At 44.1% G+C, this 17,665-nt stretch overlaps 1 protein-coding gene across 1 annotated transcript in view; it reads right to left on the bottom strand.

Annotated features, from left to right (window-relative positions):
- Nucleotides 1-17,665, bottom strand: part of Myrfl (myelin regulatory factor like) — an 80,099-nt gene that overhangs the window by 22,384 nt on the left and 40,050 nt on the right. The window contains exons 14-16 of the mRNA XM_059245798.1: nucleotides 5,234-5,400; nucleotides 4,296-4,359; nucleotides 1,409-1,494 (exon numbers count right to left, since the gene is read on the bottom strand). Coding sequence (XP_059101781.1) covers nucleotides 1,409-1,494; nucleotides 4,296-4,359; nucleotides 5,234-5,400 — 317 coding nt within the window. The remainder of the gene's footprint in view (nucleotides 1-1,408; nucleotides 1,495-4,295; nucleotides 4,360-5,233; nucleotides 5,401-17,665) is intronic.

A 17,665-nucleotide genomic window follows, 5' to 3' on the forward strand; every position in this document is an offset into this window, starting at 1 on the left:
CCTCTGGCACAGCTAGGGAGCACCTCTGGCACAGCTAGGGAGCACCTCTGGCACAGCCAGGGAGCACCTCTGGCACAGCTAGGGAGCACCTCTGGCACAGCCAGGGAGAACCTTTGGCACAGCTGGGGAGCACCTTCGGCACAGCTAGGGAGAACCTTTGGCACAGCTGGGGAGCACCTCTGGCACAGCTGGGGAACATCTCTGGCACAGCTAGGGAGCACCTTTGGCACTCCACTTGCTTTGCCTCTGGAACAACCGTCTTCCTCCATGCAAGGCCCAGACATCATTCCTTTCCATACACACAAAGCATAGCTTTGCTTTTACTACGTCAGACCATCAACAAAAAAATACTGTTCAACAGGGTGGTGGCGCACACATTTAATCTCGGTAGGCAGATCTCTGTGAGTCTGAGGCCAGCCTGGTCCACAGAGCGAGTTCCAGGACAGCCGGAGCTAAACAGAGAAACCCAACAACAACAACAACAAAAACCAAAAGGAAAGAAAGAAATGAAGGAAGGAAGGAAGGAAGGGAGGGAGGAAAGAAAAGGATGTACTGTTTACAAGCCCAGAGAGCACAAGCAAGACAACTTAAGTGTAGGGAGCTGTCCCTGTGACCACAGGCTCCTAGAGACCAGAGATGTGAGAAAGTGCAGCATTACATCAAGGATCACTCTGCCCTCCTCCACTCTCCCCCACTCCCTCCTCCACTCTCTTCCCACTCCCTCCTCCATTCCTACTCCACAATCACCTCTACTCTTTCCTCCACCATCTCCTCCAATCTCACCTCCACAACCACCACCTCCAGGCAGAGACAGAGGTCAAAGCCACCACAGCCTCCCTGCTGCATCTGCTTGCTTACTCTCTTAGCAGTCTGGGCTATGGTTTCAGGTGTCTATGCGTTTTCACAGTTCTTGGGGGCTCTTGGATAGAAAAGTCTTTGCGTCAGAATACAAAGCATCCTAACAGACATCAGTGCTGGGCAGCACAGGATGTATAGTATTTCCCACTTGCCCCTTTCTCCCAAGTGACAGAAAGGAAAACAAAGAATTTGAGAGAGTTATTTGCAAAGATAAGACAAATATAACACACACACACACACACACACACACACACACACACACACACCATGGTCTGCTGCTAAATCACAATTGACTGAAAAGAATAAGATCAACATTCATCTCACATCGAAGTACATAAATGCAGTTGTGTTTTCTTCAAGATATGAATTTCAAAGGGGCTCCATCATCTTTAAGTTATCAAAGATTAGTGCCTGATTTAAAAAAAAAGAAAGAAAGCTCTTTATCTTTAAGCAAAGAGGTCAGTCCCCAGTTCATGTGTGAGAAAAGAAAGACAAGAAAAAAAGAAAAGAAAAGAAAAACTTGATAGCATAACATCGAAGTTTTTCTTACCAAAACGTCATTACAGCAATTAGAGCTATAACCAGTGTCTGGAAAACCCAGTTGGGACAGGACTGTTTCCTCCCTGAAAAGGACACCTGTGGGAAAGTTGAGGAACATGGATAGATCAGAACAGCAGCTGTGAGGCCTGAAGACCCAAACCAGCCAAGATCTTTGCGCCTCACAATGATGGTGACTCCTCCCAATGTGCCTCAGTTTACACCTGCCCCCTCTGCTCTTGCCTCTCTAAACACAACAATCTCATTCAAAGCCTCCCATTGCTAGGTGCTGCAGGCTACAGCAGCCTGGCCTTGGCCTAGTGTGTGCAGGACAGCTGTGCATACTGTCTTGTCCTTTATGAAAGAAGGCAGCCTGGAAGACAAGGGCATCAGAACCCAGGCGCCCGTCTCCTAACGGACTTGGAGAGATCCAAAGTTCCTCCAGACAGGAAGGAATGAATCTCCACAGGAGAATGTCGGGGAAGCCATAGGAAAGATTTTGTGGCACAAAACCCTACCAAGCACACCTTATGGCACGTGAGTGTCCCATTTTCCCACCTATGAATAAGGACAGCTCTGGGCCCATGTTTTGTTTATTCTTCCATTCTTTCAATGAATATTTATTGATTGCTGCTTTGTACAACCACAGACGATATGAAAATCAGTAAATATTGTCTCTAGGAAGGTAATGAAGCACACGTCAGGGCAGACACATAGTGTCGTAAAAACTAGCCCACGGGGAATGGGGAAGAGCTACGAACACACACCAGGAGCTGTGAAACAGGTAGGGAATGGAGCTGAAGGGGTTCCTGACCACTGTAATGAGTGCTATCTATGTAGGAGGGTCCCACAACTCCAGTGGGGAGTGTTGTGTCCTTCCTTCTCAGAAGACAGAGCGGAATTGGGATTTTGACCGAAGGGTATACAGGAGTAGGAATAACTAAGAAATAGCTTTAAATTGCCCTCTAGTTATTCCTTCTATTTGTTATCTAGTTAAGGAACACATTCTTCGTTTAAAGAGGGGGTGTTTAATAATCATATACTTTTTAACAGGCACAGAAGCCTAGGGGCTGTTAGTACCAAGTCTTTCATGAATGCCACCAGAAGCAGTCTGAATGTCACAAAGTCTGTGCCTGGTAGGTACCCTTCCTAACTCTCGCTGGGAACGTTCTGAGGATGTCTGAGGACTGCCATGCCGAGAAAGGGTTCAGTGGAATTTGCTGAGTTGGTTGGAATTAATAGTATTCTTCCTAGAATAAGGGCTCCTGGCACCAAGCTGCTGGGCTAGTTTAAATCTCCTTGATTTTGCTCACAGTCCTTTGACCACACATCGGGAAATGACTGAGTCAAGTCCTGTGTATACTGTTCATTCTCATCTTCCTTACCACTAACATAGGAAAATAAAATAATGCCCAAGTGCTTCTCTGAGTTATTGGGGGGGGGGGCAATTAACAATGTAACAATTCTCCAATCTGGATAGACCTAAGGATGACTATGGAGACTGTCAAAAATCTAACCGCCCCGGCAAATTCCGTCTCAACAGGTTTTATGTGGCATGAGATGTATGTAGCTATTCTTACCCTTTCCCCTTCTCTTCTACTTATCCTGAATTCTAACTGGAACTGTCAGACCTTCCCATCTCACCTACCGATGGAGACAGCAGCTACCTACCTTTTGGAGAAACAGAGCAAAGTAAGGGCCATTCTATTGACTGCATTAGCACTAGATGGAGGTGGCCTCAACTTCCTCCAGAAAATGTCTTGGCCAGCACCAAGACCTGTGTGGTCCCAGCCATGCTTCTTACCTAGAAGTCCAGTACCTGTAGAATTTTAATCATCAACACTCCCCACTCGGCCCAGGAGCACCACTTTCCACCCATGTGTATATAGTTCAATGACCCAATGACCCAAGGAGGCCTCTAGGGGCAAAGGTCACCTAGAGAGCTGGCAGTGACAGGCAAGGGAAGTCAACGTCACAGAAACAGAGACCACGTGCCAAGACAGCACGGGGATGGTCTTTCCATTCGCTGTGAATATGTGTGGCTACCACTGGTTCATAAAGAAGCTGCTCTGGCCTATGGCAAGACAGTTTACAGCCAGGCGGGGAATCCAAGAAAAGATACAGGGAGAAGAAAGGCGGAATGGGGAGACACTGAGAGCCGCCAAGAGAACAAGATGTAACGGAACACAGGTAAAGCCATGAGACATGCAGTGATACACAGATTAACAGAGATGGGTTAATTTAAGATAGAAGAGCTAGTTAACAGTAAGCCTGAGCCATAGACTATAAAAAGTTTGCAATTAATATAAGCCTCTGTGGGTTTGCTTGGGACACAGGAAAACTTCTGACTACACTTGTCTTTAGGCTTTGGTTGTTTTGTTGTTTCAAAAATAGATAATAGCCATTAACACCTGTGGAAGGGCACAAACTAGGGAAACAGACCAAGAAGGATGTGTTGATCAATTTCTCTAAAATCGTGTGTGTGTGTGTGTGTGTGTGTGTGTGTGTGTGTGTGTATGTGTGTGTGTGTATGTGTGTGTGTGTATGTGTGTGTCTGTGTGTGTGTGTGTATGTGTGTGTGTGTGTGTGTGTGTGTGTGTGTGTGTGTGTGTTATTATGGATTGAAAACAGAGCCACTCATATGTAAGACAAGTGCTGTACTGGTGAACTACTCCCACAGGTTCTTACGAAGTTGCCCAGGCTAGCCTTGAACTCATTTTATACCCCAGGCTATAAAATGCAGGCTTTGCACTTCCCATCTTGCTGGCTCAGCCTCCCCCCTCCACCCCCACCCCCAAGCAGCTGGGATACGGATCTACATACACCAGGAGGCTCAACTAAGACTTCATTTTGTGTAGAAAAATCCCATCTCTGTTCTTCTTAAAGTTCAGTCTATTTACCTTGTTGGGCTTTTTGGAAATGGCCCTTCTTGGAGGAGAGGTACTAACAGCTCTGCTAAATTTGCTTTAGAGAGAAAGAGAGAGAGAATTGATTACTTTAAATGCCTTTCCAGGTTTATGACAAAGGCCCACACTGTCACAGACACAGCAGGGGACTTTTCTTTTGTAATACAGTCATCATTGGAAATAAGAAAAGTCAAAGCAATTGGAGTTCTTTTGTGGGGAAAAAAATCTTTAGTGAGCATTAATGAATGCATTAACATTATTTTTTTCTGCTCTCTTTTTTTTTTTTTTTAAAGAACTAGAGCCCAGGAAATGTGCATTTAATTCCTTAAGTAATAAAAACAACAATAAAATGGCAACCGCTCCCCACCCCCCAGGATCAAAGATGATTTTTCTAAATTTAGAAATGGCCAGCCCTCCTCCTTGAAAGGGAAAACATCTTTTTGCTAATATTTAGCATTTCTTCTAATGGTTGAGGCTCTCAAACAGATGCCTCATATTTCATTTTAAGAGCACCAACAAAACATGTAACAAAAATATCAGTAGGCAAGCGCATCCTAAACTCAAAAGACCTTTTCCTGCTATACTTTTCTTTCACCCCAGGTCTTTTTTGTTTTTGTTTGTTTGTTTTTGTTTTTGTTTTTTGAGACAGGGTTTCTCTGTGTAGCTTTGGTGCCTGTCCTGGATCTCGCTCTGTAGACCAGGCTGGCCTTGAACTCACAGAGATCCGCCTGGCTCTGCCTCCCGAGTGCTGGGATTAAAGGCGTGGGCCACCACTGCCCCGGGCTGCATCCTAAACTCTTCTACGGGAGGACTAGGGACTTCAGTGTCAGAAAGTGGAACTGTTGCCCCATCAAGGCCAGGCAGAGCTCTCTCCCAATGGGAGGAGTCCACTCTTTTCCTCCCCGGGAGTTCTGTGGAGACACTGAACATACCTGCTCGAACTGGCTTCACTGACAGAGGACTTCCAGCTGCTGCTGAGGCGTTTTAACCTGGTCAGCCTTTTGTTCCATATTTCTAACTCCTCGATCCGTTCTTCCAGGTTATTGGTCAGCTTGCAGAGCTGTTTCACGGCGCCTACGTTCTCCATGAAGATCTGGTCCTAGAAAGGACCACAGTGCAAGCTGCAGAATGGGAGAAACTGAGGCCAGGGAACTGTCCGCGCACTACCCAAAGACGGAAGATGCCACTGTAAAGGGTTATATACCCGCAACTTCAAGTTAGCTCAGGAGAAATCAGCGGGAGTGGTTCAAAACCTGGAACAGGCTCGCCAAACTGCCAGCTGGGTGGTCAAACTGCTTCTGATCAATTTTCAATAAAATGAAAATATGTCCTTGTAACCCAAGAGAGAAAATGGGGCTGAAGGACAGTCAAGTTTGAAGTCCAAAGGCATTTTCTATGACCGTTGTGTTATGTGTAAAACCCATAAAAAGAAAATCAGAACAGGCTTCCATGGGCTGATTTGTGTCCATTGCTAAATCTTCTTACAAAATGACTGCAGCTCTCCCTGGTAAAATATGGCCAAGACATTCAGGCGAAGCTTAGCTAGGTGTTGGAGCATGCATCTGTAAGTGCAGCATCCAGAAGCTGAGACAGGAGGATCATGAGTTCCAGCTAGTCTGGGCTATAGAGTAAGTTCCAGGCCAGCCTCAGCTACATATAGAGACCATGTCTCCAAAATAAATTTCAAAATGAAACAAAAACAACATTACTCTAAAAGCCTGGACTCCCACCTCCTACCCCCCATCTGCTCTGCCATCTCCTGAGTGATTTTGCGTAATTCAACTTCTAATCTGACTCTCAAACAGAATTTTTAAAACGCACTTAACCCCTTTTGTTCAATGAAAGTCACTAACACACCTGAAAAGACAAAGAAATGAGGGACCATGCCAAAGCAGGGATGCCCAGGCCAGCCCCTTCCCCACCCGCAGGGTTTGGTTGGACTATGAACACGTGTCCATCTTGGCCATAATAAAAAACGTTGGTGAACTCTCACTGGAGCTCACCTGACCCCATGACCTTTCCTCTTTGTCTTCTCTCTTCTAAAAAGTTCAAAGTTCAAAGCCTGGGTCTTACAGAGAGAGCAGGCCAATACTGTACAGTATGGTAAAGAGCCCGAAGGCCAATGACTCAAGGTTATCTCTGGCTGGGAGGTCAGACTTGAGGTGGTCTGTTTGGGGTTTGAAACCCTGAGAGACCATCCCTGGAAATGGAACTGGAGTGTGGTATATGCAGGGCTGGGAATGAATTAATGAAAGCTGTTATTTTGAACAATGAATATATGCTCATACAGTGGGAACAAGAAATACATGCCCATACAGTGGGGACAACGGATATATGCTGATACAGTGAGGATCAAAGCTGAGCACTCCAGGGTTAAGATTCAGTTTGTGCAATTTTTGTGTGTCTTGAGAAACATTGACTGATCTTCTTAAATTCCCAGCCAGCCAAGGAGGTCTACCTGAAGCCCCCCGACCTTGTCACTTGGCCATTTGTCCACACTGACTGTAGCAGGCTCTCTCTCTGTTTAAATGGAGAGTCCGTGGTGGACAAGCACGGTGTTGATTCTTGGTTAAATCTAAATGACAGCAGGCAAACTGAGAAGTGCCAAGTCAGCAGCTTGGCAAAGCAGAAAGCTTTGCGAGGCTAAGGACCCACCGCTTCATCGCTGAGGCCTATGCTTGCTTTAAGGGTGTGTGTGTGTGTGTGTGTGTGTGTGTGTGTGTGTGTGTGTGTGTGTGTTCTAAAACCCTTTTCCCCACTAAAATAATATCAGATAGCCTTTTAAAATCTATCTAAAAAACCTAGTGATAAACAAGGAATGGGGCAGAACTTAGCCATAGCCTAGCTAAAATGCATATGTTTTCTGAGCCAGTAACGCCCATTTCTAGAAATCTATTCCCTAGACTGACTGGTAAAATACAAGAAAAAGGGGGAATAGAGACTGACATCAACTCAAATACCCATCAGTGGTGGGCTCGATGATGAGACTACGAACATGTTAGAATCAAAACCACAGGCTGGTGTACACAAAGTATCCATTTTGTCTAAAAGTGAGGGAGACATATAAACTGTGCCTAATTTTCTCATATTGAAAAAATCAAAAATTATAACTAAAAATTTTATACATAATGGGAAAGAAGAAGCAAGGTAGGTCAAGTGGATAAAACCAGGCTCTCAGAACAACCCTCCTGGGGTTGGGGATTTAGCTCCGTGGTAGAGCGCTTGCCTAGCAAGCACAAGGCCCTGGGTTCGATCCTCAGCTCCAAAAAAAACCACAAATAAACCTCCATATATATATACCATATATATATTATGTTGTAATATGTAGACTTGCCTTGAGAATAAGGTGGGTACTTTTCTTTACGTTCTCATTCACAGGGGAATCTACCCTCTAATTGCTAAATACATATATCAGGTGGGAGAATATAGGAGGAAAGTCCAAGAAACTAGGAAGGGGCTCCTGAGACTGGGAGAAGGATGTTCTGAGGGAGTGGGGTAGGGAAGACAACAGATCAGGATTAAAAGGGTCAGCTCAGGGGAAAGGCCCCGCAGGAAAAGGTACAGAGAGATACTGGGAAAATCAACCAAAGGCAATACGTACAAATACCCCATTGGGAATCCTACTGCTTTGTAAGGTTATAAAAAAAAAATAGAGATGTAAATACAATAAAATGCAAAGAAAGAACATTGTGGGTTTTTTTTTTTGTTTGTTTGGTTTTTCGAGACAGGGTTTCTCTGTGTAGCTTTGCGCCTTTCCTGGAACTCACTTGGTAGCCCAGGCTGGCCTCGAACTCAAAGAGATCCACCTGGCTCTGCCTCCCGAGTGCTGGGATTAAAGGCGTGTGCCACCACCGCCCGGCGGTTGTTTTTTTTTTAATGGTGAACCAGGGGACTGGGGAGATGGCTCAGCGGTTAAGAGCACTGACTGCTCTTCCAGAGGACCTGGGTTCAATTCAATTCCCAGCACCCACATGGCAGCTCACAGCTGTCTGTAACTCCAAGATCTGACAGCCTCACACAGAAATACATGCAGGCAAAACACCAATGAACATAAGATAAAAATAAATAAATTATTAAAAAATAAAAATGGTGAACCATCATTAGGCCAAAAAAGCATTTTGTAAAGAAAAAGCAAAGGAATGAACATAAAGTGGTATTGAGTTTCTGGTTTAGCTTTACAGAAAGAATTTATTTTTAACTATGTCTTTAAAACAGTAATTGACTAGTCCTTCTTAGAAAGATATATTCTATACACCAAAATAAAAATAATTAGCAATGAAATCTTAAACGTTTAATAATCACACTGTTAGTAATAACAGTGAGGGATTATATGTACACATATACCATATATGATTATAACTGATTATAACAGATACATGATTATGTTAGAGACCTGGGGTTTTAAGCATTTAAGATACAAGATATAAATACAAAGCCAAAAATTTGCGTAAAAGCCTAGCAACTCTAAGTTTAAATTATAAGTATCACCATGGATTCCTGATGTATTCTATATCCTTAGAGAAAGCCATTTCCTAGCCTTACCCATGACAAAGTATAATAACAAGATATTTCTGACCCACTAACAGTGAGCGCCTTCACTGTGGTCTCTAGACACTGCTCACTGAAAGGAACCAGGAATCTTGAGAGGAGGGGCAGCCTCAGGTTTGGGGTAGGCAGGGTGTGAAGGGAGAGCTCAGACAGCTACCTGAGGCAGCAGAGGATGGCCACCCACGACTGTGGGTATGCCAGAGTAACCAAGAACTGCCTGGAGAAACCAGAGGACATCAAAGGGCACATTGCTGAACTAGATCAAAGACTCAAATGTGTTTTAAAAGCACCCACAGTTGTATGTTGTACCCAATTTAAAAATGCTTTATTGGTTGCCTTCAGTAGGTATTAGAGGTTTAACTGGTTTTTTTTTCTTCAAAAACTCATTAAGAAAGGAAGGAAGGGATGGAGCTTTTGCATCCTCAACTGTATGTCATCTACGTAGCTGGTAAGGAAAAGGGTCTTCATTTTAGTAGAATGCCGAAGGTTGAATAAAGAATCATAGAGCATCACCCCCAATTAAATAGATTTAATAGAAAATTATTTTCAACGGTTGCCCAAACCAGATGGATATCTATACTTCTTTTAAAAAATTTAAAAAAAAATACACTTGTGAAATTTCAGCACCAACTATGGTAAAATGTACCATAATTGGTAGATTTTTGTGTGTGATAATGGTGTATTAGTTCAGTTTTTAAGAGTTGGTCTTTCCCTTTCAGAAAAATGTTGCTGGGCTGAGGAGATAGCTCCACACGTAAAATCTTTGCTGTGCAAGCAGGAAGATATGAGTTAGACACCCAGAACCCAAGGGGGGAGAGCTAGGCAGCCATAGTGATGTGCACTTGTAACTCCAGCTCTAGAGAGACAGATGGGCAGTCCCCAGGGCTCATGCTAGACATGCTAGGCTAATAAGCAAGCCAATGAGAGACCTTGTCTCAAAACACAAGATTGGTGGCACTTCTGAGGAAAGATACACACACACACACACACACACACACACACACACACACACACACACATGCACACACAGTGGGGGGGAGAATATGTTAGAGTATCTATAATAAATTGATATAACTTTGGAACTTGGTTTAAATAATTTAGTTGGAAATAAGAATCTGTAGTATATTAGGATTTGAATGTGAGATACCCTACAGACTCAGGGTTGCCCAAGATGCCCTCCATAGACTCACGTGCTCGAACACATGGCTGCCTGATTGGTGGCACTGTTTTGAGAATTCATCACCTTTTGAACGGGCACAGAGCTTCCGGAAGTGGGTCAGTGGGATGGGCCTTTGAGGGGTCTAGCCCAGGCTACCTGCAGCCTGAGACTTCATCTCCTGATTCACAAAGCCTAAGGAAGTGCTGCCTCATGGGGTCGCTGTCACAAATGTCCCCACCATCAGTGGCTGAACCTGTCTCATAATAGATCTTTCTTCCCTCAAGTGGCTTCTGTCAGCTTCTGTCACAGTGATGAGAAAAATAATTAATATTCAATGGAGTCCAAGTGAGATAGGCGTAGGTTTTCAAGATTGTGGTGGTTTGAATGAAAATGGCCGCCATAGGCTCATGGGGAGTGGCACCATTAGGAGGCGTGGCCTTGTTGGAGGAAGTGTGTCACTAGGGGTGGGCTTTGAGGTTTCAGGTGCTCAAGCCAGGCCCAGTGTCTCTCTTTCTTCTTGCTGCCTGCTGATCCAGATGTAGAACTCTCGGCTCCTCCTCCAGCACCATGTCTGTCCCACCATGATGATGATGGACTAAACCTCTGAACCTGTAAGCCAGCCCTAATTAAATGTTTTCCTTTATAAGAGTTGCTGTGGTCATGGTGTCTCTTCACAGCAATAAAACCCTAACTAAGACAACTACTATTCTACTTTTGTGTGTATTAAAACTTTTTCTTTGGGACTAGAGAGATGGCTCAGTGGCTAGGAGCACATTCTGCTCTTGTAGAGGAAGTGAGTTTAGTCCCAGTATCCACATGGCTGCTCAAAATTGCCTGTAACTCCAGTGGGGAGTCTGATGCCTGTGACTTCCAGTCTCCTTATGCATCTGCACTCACATACACATACATATACATCATTTTAAAAAAAAAACACATTCATTTAAATTTTTTTTCTTTAAAAATAAATGAAAGATCTTCTGGGGAAAAAAATCCTTTCTAGTGTTTCCAATGCTGGTCCAGGCTTTTCCATTTGTTTAGTAAAACAAAAACAGAAATAGTGAAGATAAGAGAGCTATTCCATGGTTCTAAATCAAAATGGATGTCATATGATTGCCCGCTGAGCTTAGATTACAGAGCATATTGAACAACGACAGCTGTAATATTTACAGCAGACCACATGGTCAGTAGATATCCACTCAGCAGTCCAAACCACATTGTCAGCCATCCTCTCTGACCTCTTTCCCCTCTCAACGCACACACAGACCATTGGCTATCCCACCGCTCCAGAGTCCACTCCCTTCCTCCACCATGCCCTGCTCACACTCCATCCTTTCTCTGCTTACTCCTTTTTGAAAAATGTCTTCTCAATATACCGTGATTTAGCTCTAACCAAAGCAGACGGTGGAGAAGGATGAAGTCCTCTCTAACTAGCATCAACTCTTTCTGCAATGCCTTCCCCAAGGGGATTTTTAACACTGCCTTAGGAGACATAAGCAATTGCTGCACATGTCTAGTTACTTGTCAATAGTGATAAAAGGCCAGCTCTAATTTCTTCAGGTCAGATTTTCCAGCACCATATAGCTTGTAGTAGGTCCAATAGGCAAGGAGATAATTCACATACTTTCCTATTTAGAAAGCAATAAAAATGGAGAGGAAATTTATTACTCCTGTCAGATTATAATCATGGCTTGTCATGACTTTACGGAAATTTCTAGGGTATGTTATAGCCATCAACTCTTGCTAAAACACTTCAAATTCTAACTTTTGTCCTACATCATTGCAATGAGGCTTGTAAGGATGAGAAATAGTTGTGTGGTTTTTCTCTAATGTCCTTTACCCTGCTGATAGGGTCACCCTGAGAGTATTTGATGAGGAATGTACATCTGGATGCTTGAAGAACTCTTTCCTCATAGACATGAAGAGTGTCCATGTAGAGGTTTGAATTTATTAGTGTTGAGCAGAGTACACCCTACCCTGAGGCCTTTCTTATTGATAATCACCTTTGGTTAGAAACAAGTGAATCTAATTCATTGCTTAACTCTGCCCAGCTATGAATGGGGTCCAATACCTCAGCGGAAACACAACTTCATGGTTGTGATAGGAAAAACATTGTCGTAGAAATTACTGCTAATGTTGGAAAAGGGTAGTCTTGGTGTTGCACAAAGGGACACGAGAGCAAAGTGGAGTAACTCAGCAAGGCAATTTCATTTGCAAAAAGAGTGTATGTGCCAGAGCCCAGACTGAGCTAGCACGCATGGCCAACATGGCCTCCGTCTTTTATTCCCCATGTAGGTGGTCACTATGTCCCATCCCATAGCAGGGAGCTCTATTTCACAATCTAATGTAATTAGGTAATCAAGAAGAAGGGGGAGAGGGGAGGTTCAGGGAGTGGAGCTCTTGTCTGGTTAACTATCTTTGCTAGAAAAACAGCAACAATAGTTTCTCACCTGGGTCAGTGGGATGGCTCAGTACAGAAAGTTCTGGTTGCTCAATCTGATAACCTGAGTTCATTTCTCCAGGCCCCACATGGTGGAAGAATGGAACCAACTCTTCTAAGTTGTCCTCTGATATCCAGGCATGTGTCATGGGATGTGTGCACACACAGTTACTAACTGCTTCAAAGCCCACAGACTTTCTTATCCATGGTTTGAATGGAATCCATCCTCATCATCGAACACTTTGATGTGCTAGACATTCTCCTGAAGAGCAGGAGGAAATAAACCAACCACTGCAGACAAAGTCCCTGCCTTCAAAGAGCACACTGTTTAATGGAGAAACAGTCCAGCAATAAGAATAAAGTGGAAATAAGTCACATAGTTCTAAAGTGTTATTAACACTACCATCACTGCCTGCAGCTATTTTGATTTAGATTTTGAATATTAGTTTTGTTTTGAGAGTACCAGGAAAGAATAAAATAACAAGAGCTAAATTTGTTCCCCCGCCCCTCCCCTACACACACACAACAAATAAATATAAATGAATAGAATGCTAGACCAAATTCACAGAAGAAGGAATGTAAGTATGGACTACAAGAAAGCGGCCCACAGGGCCCTTACTAATCAGAGAAAAGCAAAGATAATTTCATTCGATAAAAATAGCATATTTTAGAAAGTCAGATGTCCCACTAGTGCTGGGGATGAGAATCAGCCAGCAATCTGGTAGGTAGTTTGTTGGCTTGCTGAGACAGGGTTTCATTTAGTCTAGGCTGGCCTGAAACCCATGATCCTCCTGCTTCAGCTTTCCGAGTATTGAGATTGTAGCCATGGTCACCGTACCCAGCCAGGCAGTATTTCACACCATGAAGGCTGCCCGCATCCAGTACCACTCCCAGCATATGTCCCAGCTGGGACCTCCCAGCTCATCTATCTCCTCCTGCTTCCTTTCTGGTCCTCTTAACGTGAGGTTTGCTGTCCTTGCCATGTCTTTTCCTAATTTGCCCCATACTCCCAGTCTCTGTGGGTGCCCTTCTTTCTCTACAGCAACGGTTCTCAACCTTCCTAAGGCTGCGACCCTTTAATACAGCTCCTCATGCTGTGTTGACCCCCAGCCATATAAAATTGTCGTTGTTACTTCATAACTGTAAATGTTGCTATAGTTATGAATCACAATATAAATAGCTGTGTTTTCAGATGGTGTTTGGGGGGTGTGACCCACAGGTTGAGAACCACTGCTCTATAGCCTCAACCGAATGCCACTTCCAACTATTCGTATTGGTCTTCTAGTTCTCATTCCACATAAAATTGAAAACTTGTAGGGCCATACAAGCCACAGTGTGAAGGCACATGAAGCCCCTGCTGGGGACATTCACCCCAGCCCCACGTTTCCAGGACTTCTGATGTTTCACAGAAGACAAGAGTCTAAAAAAGCATGAGAAGATTTCTGATTGTTTAAATATAGGCAACAGATTTGCAAGTTTTTTAAGCTACGAGAGAAGAACTATCTTCAGGCCAGACTTGGCCACCAGCTTTTCATCTGTGACTTTCGTCCATAATCTCTCCCTTCCTGGCATCCTCACGCTTTGCTGCCGCCTCCTCTCTGTCCCCAGCTGCTCTCTGGAGTTCCACAACCCACATAGCCTTCTGGCCATGTTCGTCTTGAGGGTTCAATCGACATCTCAAGGCCAAATCTGAACTCATCTGTCCCAGAAATTTACTTCTTCAGATTTTCTTAGGCCAAGAAACCACTTCTCTTTACTGGGATTCAGAAACCAGGAATAAACATAAATCCTTCCCAGGATGCCTATAGCAGAATGGACCCTGGACTTGTCAGCACAGGGTTTAAGAAGTGTGTTCTCCTACCATGACAGAACAATGGGATAAACACTCAAGAGTGTGTCTTCAGAGGCTTACGGATCAACCTAGACATCACACAACTCATTAATTCATGCTTCCAATATTTATTGAATTCCTACAGTGCTTTAAGCCCTGGCGCAAAAGGCACAGTAAAGTACTAGAGAAATAATTTTGAAAACCATAGGTTTTGGCTCTCACACAACTCTTTAGGGAGACAACAAAGAACAAGTAAATTTACAGGTAATTTCAGTTGGATACAAATCCCCTCAAGCTGCTTTGAGCCAGAGTATACAAATATTCACAGTAGAGAGGCCCAGCTGAGGGGTAGATGGGGTCTGTGCAAAGTTACCATATACCCAGGAATGACCCCGAGCCTCACAAACAGAACTGATCTGACCATTTCAGATAACCATCAGGGAAGGCCTGGGCAGTGAAATCCAGACAACGAGCCTGACTGTGGGGAGAGTCTTTAGGGCAGAAAACACTCCGCTCTGGGGCAGAAACATACTGGGCAGTTTTGAGGATGAGAAGGAAAAAGTCTACTAAAAAAAAGGGGGGGGGGGTTCACAAACAGGAGGTGTCTACATGGCTGATTAAGGGGAGCAGGACACGGCGGGGGAGGGCATCTTAGTTAAGGTTCCTGGTACTATAATAAAACACTGTGACTGTAAGCAACTTGGAAAAGAAAAGGTTTATTTCATGCTTACCATCACCCCCGAGAAACCAGGGAACAACTCAGGGCGGGAACCTGGAGGTAGGAGCTGATGCAGAGGTCATGGAGGAGTGCTGCTCATTGGCTTGCTCCTCACGGCTTGCTCAGCCTGCTTTCTTATATACCCTCAAGACTACCTTGGTGGCATCCCAGGGACACACTTGTACGAACAGCCAGGTAATTTTTGACAAGGATGCTGGGGCCACTTAGCGACAAGAGGACCGTTTTTAATAGATTGGAAAATTGAATATCCACATGCTGGAGCTGGACCTTGCTTCACACTGACTACAACATCAACTCAAGTGCATCAAAAAGCTAAATGTGAGACCTAAACATATAAAACCCTCCAAAGGACAGAGTCTACACACTGGATTTGGCAATGATGTCTCAGATATGATACCAAAGTCTCAGGAAATAAAAGAGAAAAATGGATAAACAGGACATCAAACTTAAGAACTTCTGCACATAAAAAGACATTATCAAGAGAATCAAAGGATAATTTATAGCTGCGTAGAGGTACACACCTGTAGTCACAGAAGTCAGGAGGCTGAGGCAGGAGGGCTGCCGTGAGTTTAAGGACAGCCTGGGTTAATTAAAACAACCCTGTCTCATAAAACAGAAAGAAAGAAAGAAAGAAAGAAAGAAAGAAAGAAAGAAAGAAAGAAAGAAAGAAAGAAAGAAAGAGAGAAGAAAGAAAAGGAAGGAAGGAAGGAAGGAAGGAAGGAAGGAAGGAAGGAAGGAAGGAAGAAAATGAAAGAGAGGGGGAGGGAGGGAGGGAAGAAGGGAGGGAGGGAAAAAAGGAGAAGACAGCATGTAGAACATAGACCAGAAGAAAGTGTATCTGAAAAAGTGATGGACACCCAGAGTACAGAAAATTCCAACAAAACAAAGAAGGCAAAAAACCAAATTGACATAGACATTTCTCAGAAGATGTCCCAACAATGGTCAACACTGACATTAGGAGACACTTGTCACTAATCACTCGGAATGTGCAAATCTCAGCCACATAATGAGATGGCTGCTGTTCAGAAAATAACAAGTGTTGGTGAAGAAACTAGAACACTTTGTCACTGCAATGAGAATGCAGCATTTCTGAAACAGTAGGATTTTTCTTCAAAATCTGGAATAGAACTACCATATGTGCTGCCTAGATTTATATCAACTTGATGTAAACTAGAGACATTTGAGAGGAGGGAACCTCAACTGAGAGAATGCCTTCATAAAATCTGGCTGTAGTCAAGTCTGTAAGGCAATTTCCTAATTAGTGTTTGATGGGGGAAGGCCCAGCCCATGGTGGGTGGTGCCATCCCTGAGCTGGTGGTCCTGGGTTCTATAAGAAAGCAGGCTGAGCAAGCCATGAGGAGCAAGCCGGTAAGCAGCACCCCTCCATGGCCTCTGCATCAGCTCCTGCCTCCAGGTTCCTGCCCTGCTCAAGTTCCTGTCCTGACTTCCTTCAATGATGAACACAGATATATGGAAGTATAAGTCAAGTAAACCCTTTCCTCCCCAACTTGCTTTGGTGTTGAAACACTTGAATGGTGTTTCATCATAGCAATAGAAACCCTAAGACACCATATGACCCAGAAATTGCACTTCTGGGTGTACATCCCCCCAAAAGTGAAAACCAGGACTCAAAAAGTTATTTGCACACCCATCATTTACAGTGGTTAAGATGGAAAGGCAACCGGTGTCCATCTGTGATTGAATCAGTAAGCAAAATGTGATTAATACATGCAACAGAACATTGCTTTGCCTTAAAAAGGGAAAAAATTGTCTATACTACAACATGGACAGGCCTTGGTTGACCAAGTGAAATAGGCTATCATAAAAGGCAACCCTGCACGATGCCGTCCATCTGAAGTACTTGGAGTAGTCAGATCCAGACAAAGTAAAATGTGGGCTGCCAGTCATGAGGAGAAAGAGGACAGGCAGAGGGATTGCTAATGAATACAGAATTTCAGTGTTACCCAATAAAGAGTTCTGGAGATGGGTGGTGATGGTGGCTCATCCACATAATGGATATGCTTGAGATCACGGAGCTAGACCTTCAAAGGTGGCTAAGATGCTAAACATCACGTTGTCTATATGTATATCTTCACTACAACAAAAAGAAATGGAAAAGAAGTCCATTGATTTCTCACTCTGTGCTTCTCCGACAGTCTGGGCAAGGGCATCTAAAGCACAGCTTCTGAGGAAGATGAGGGAGATGTGGTCCTGGCAGCAGAGGCAGGAATTGCTTCTGTCAGGTGGCTCTTGCAGCCCAGGGTGGAGCGAGCCTCTGAGAGGCTGCTTCCCACTTGTTTGTTGAACAGAGCTTTGCTAGCGGAAGATGGTGGAGGAGTTGAGCACAAAAAGGCACAGTTTGGTTTGGCTATGACCAGCAGGGTTGGCAAGATTGGTATCACCTGCAGGGTGCTTAGTCCCATGGGTGCTGTCCCATTCCTGGCAGATTAGAACGTGCATTTAAGTGAGACCCCGCCCCCAGTGGGGTATGTACACTTCAAAGTTCGAGAAGCACTCCCCCATGAACTAATGAATTAGAAATTAGTCTCCACACAAACATCCATGCCCACTGCTAAGAAAATCCCTATGGCAATCAGGCTTTCCTCTCCATACCTAATACATTCATCCAATGCACGTGAGCTGGCAGCAG

Source organism: Peromyscus eremicus, chromosome 18, assembly GCF_949786415.1.
Source record: "Peromyscus eremicus chromosome 18, PerEre_H2_v1, whole genome shotgun sequence".
Lineage (NCBI taxonomy): Eukaryota > Metazoa > Chordata > Mammalia > Rodentia > Cricetidae > Peromyscus > Peromyscus eremicus.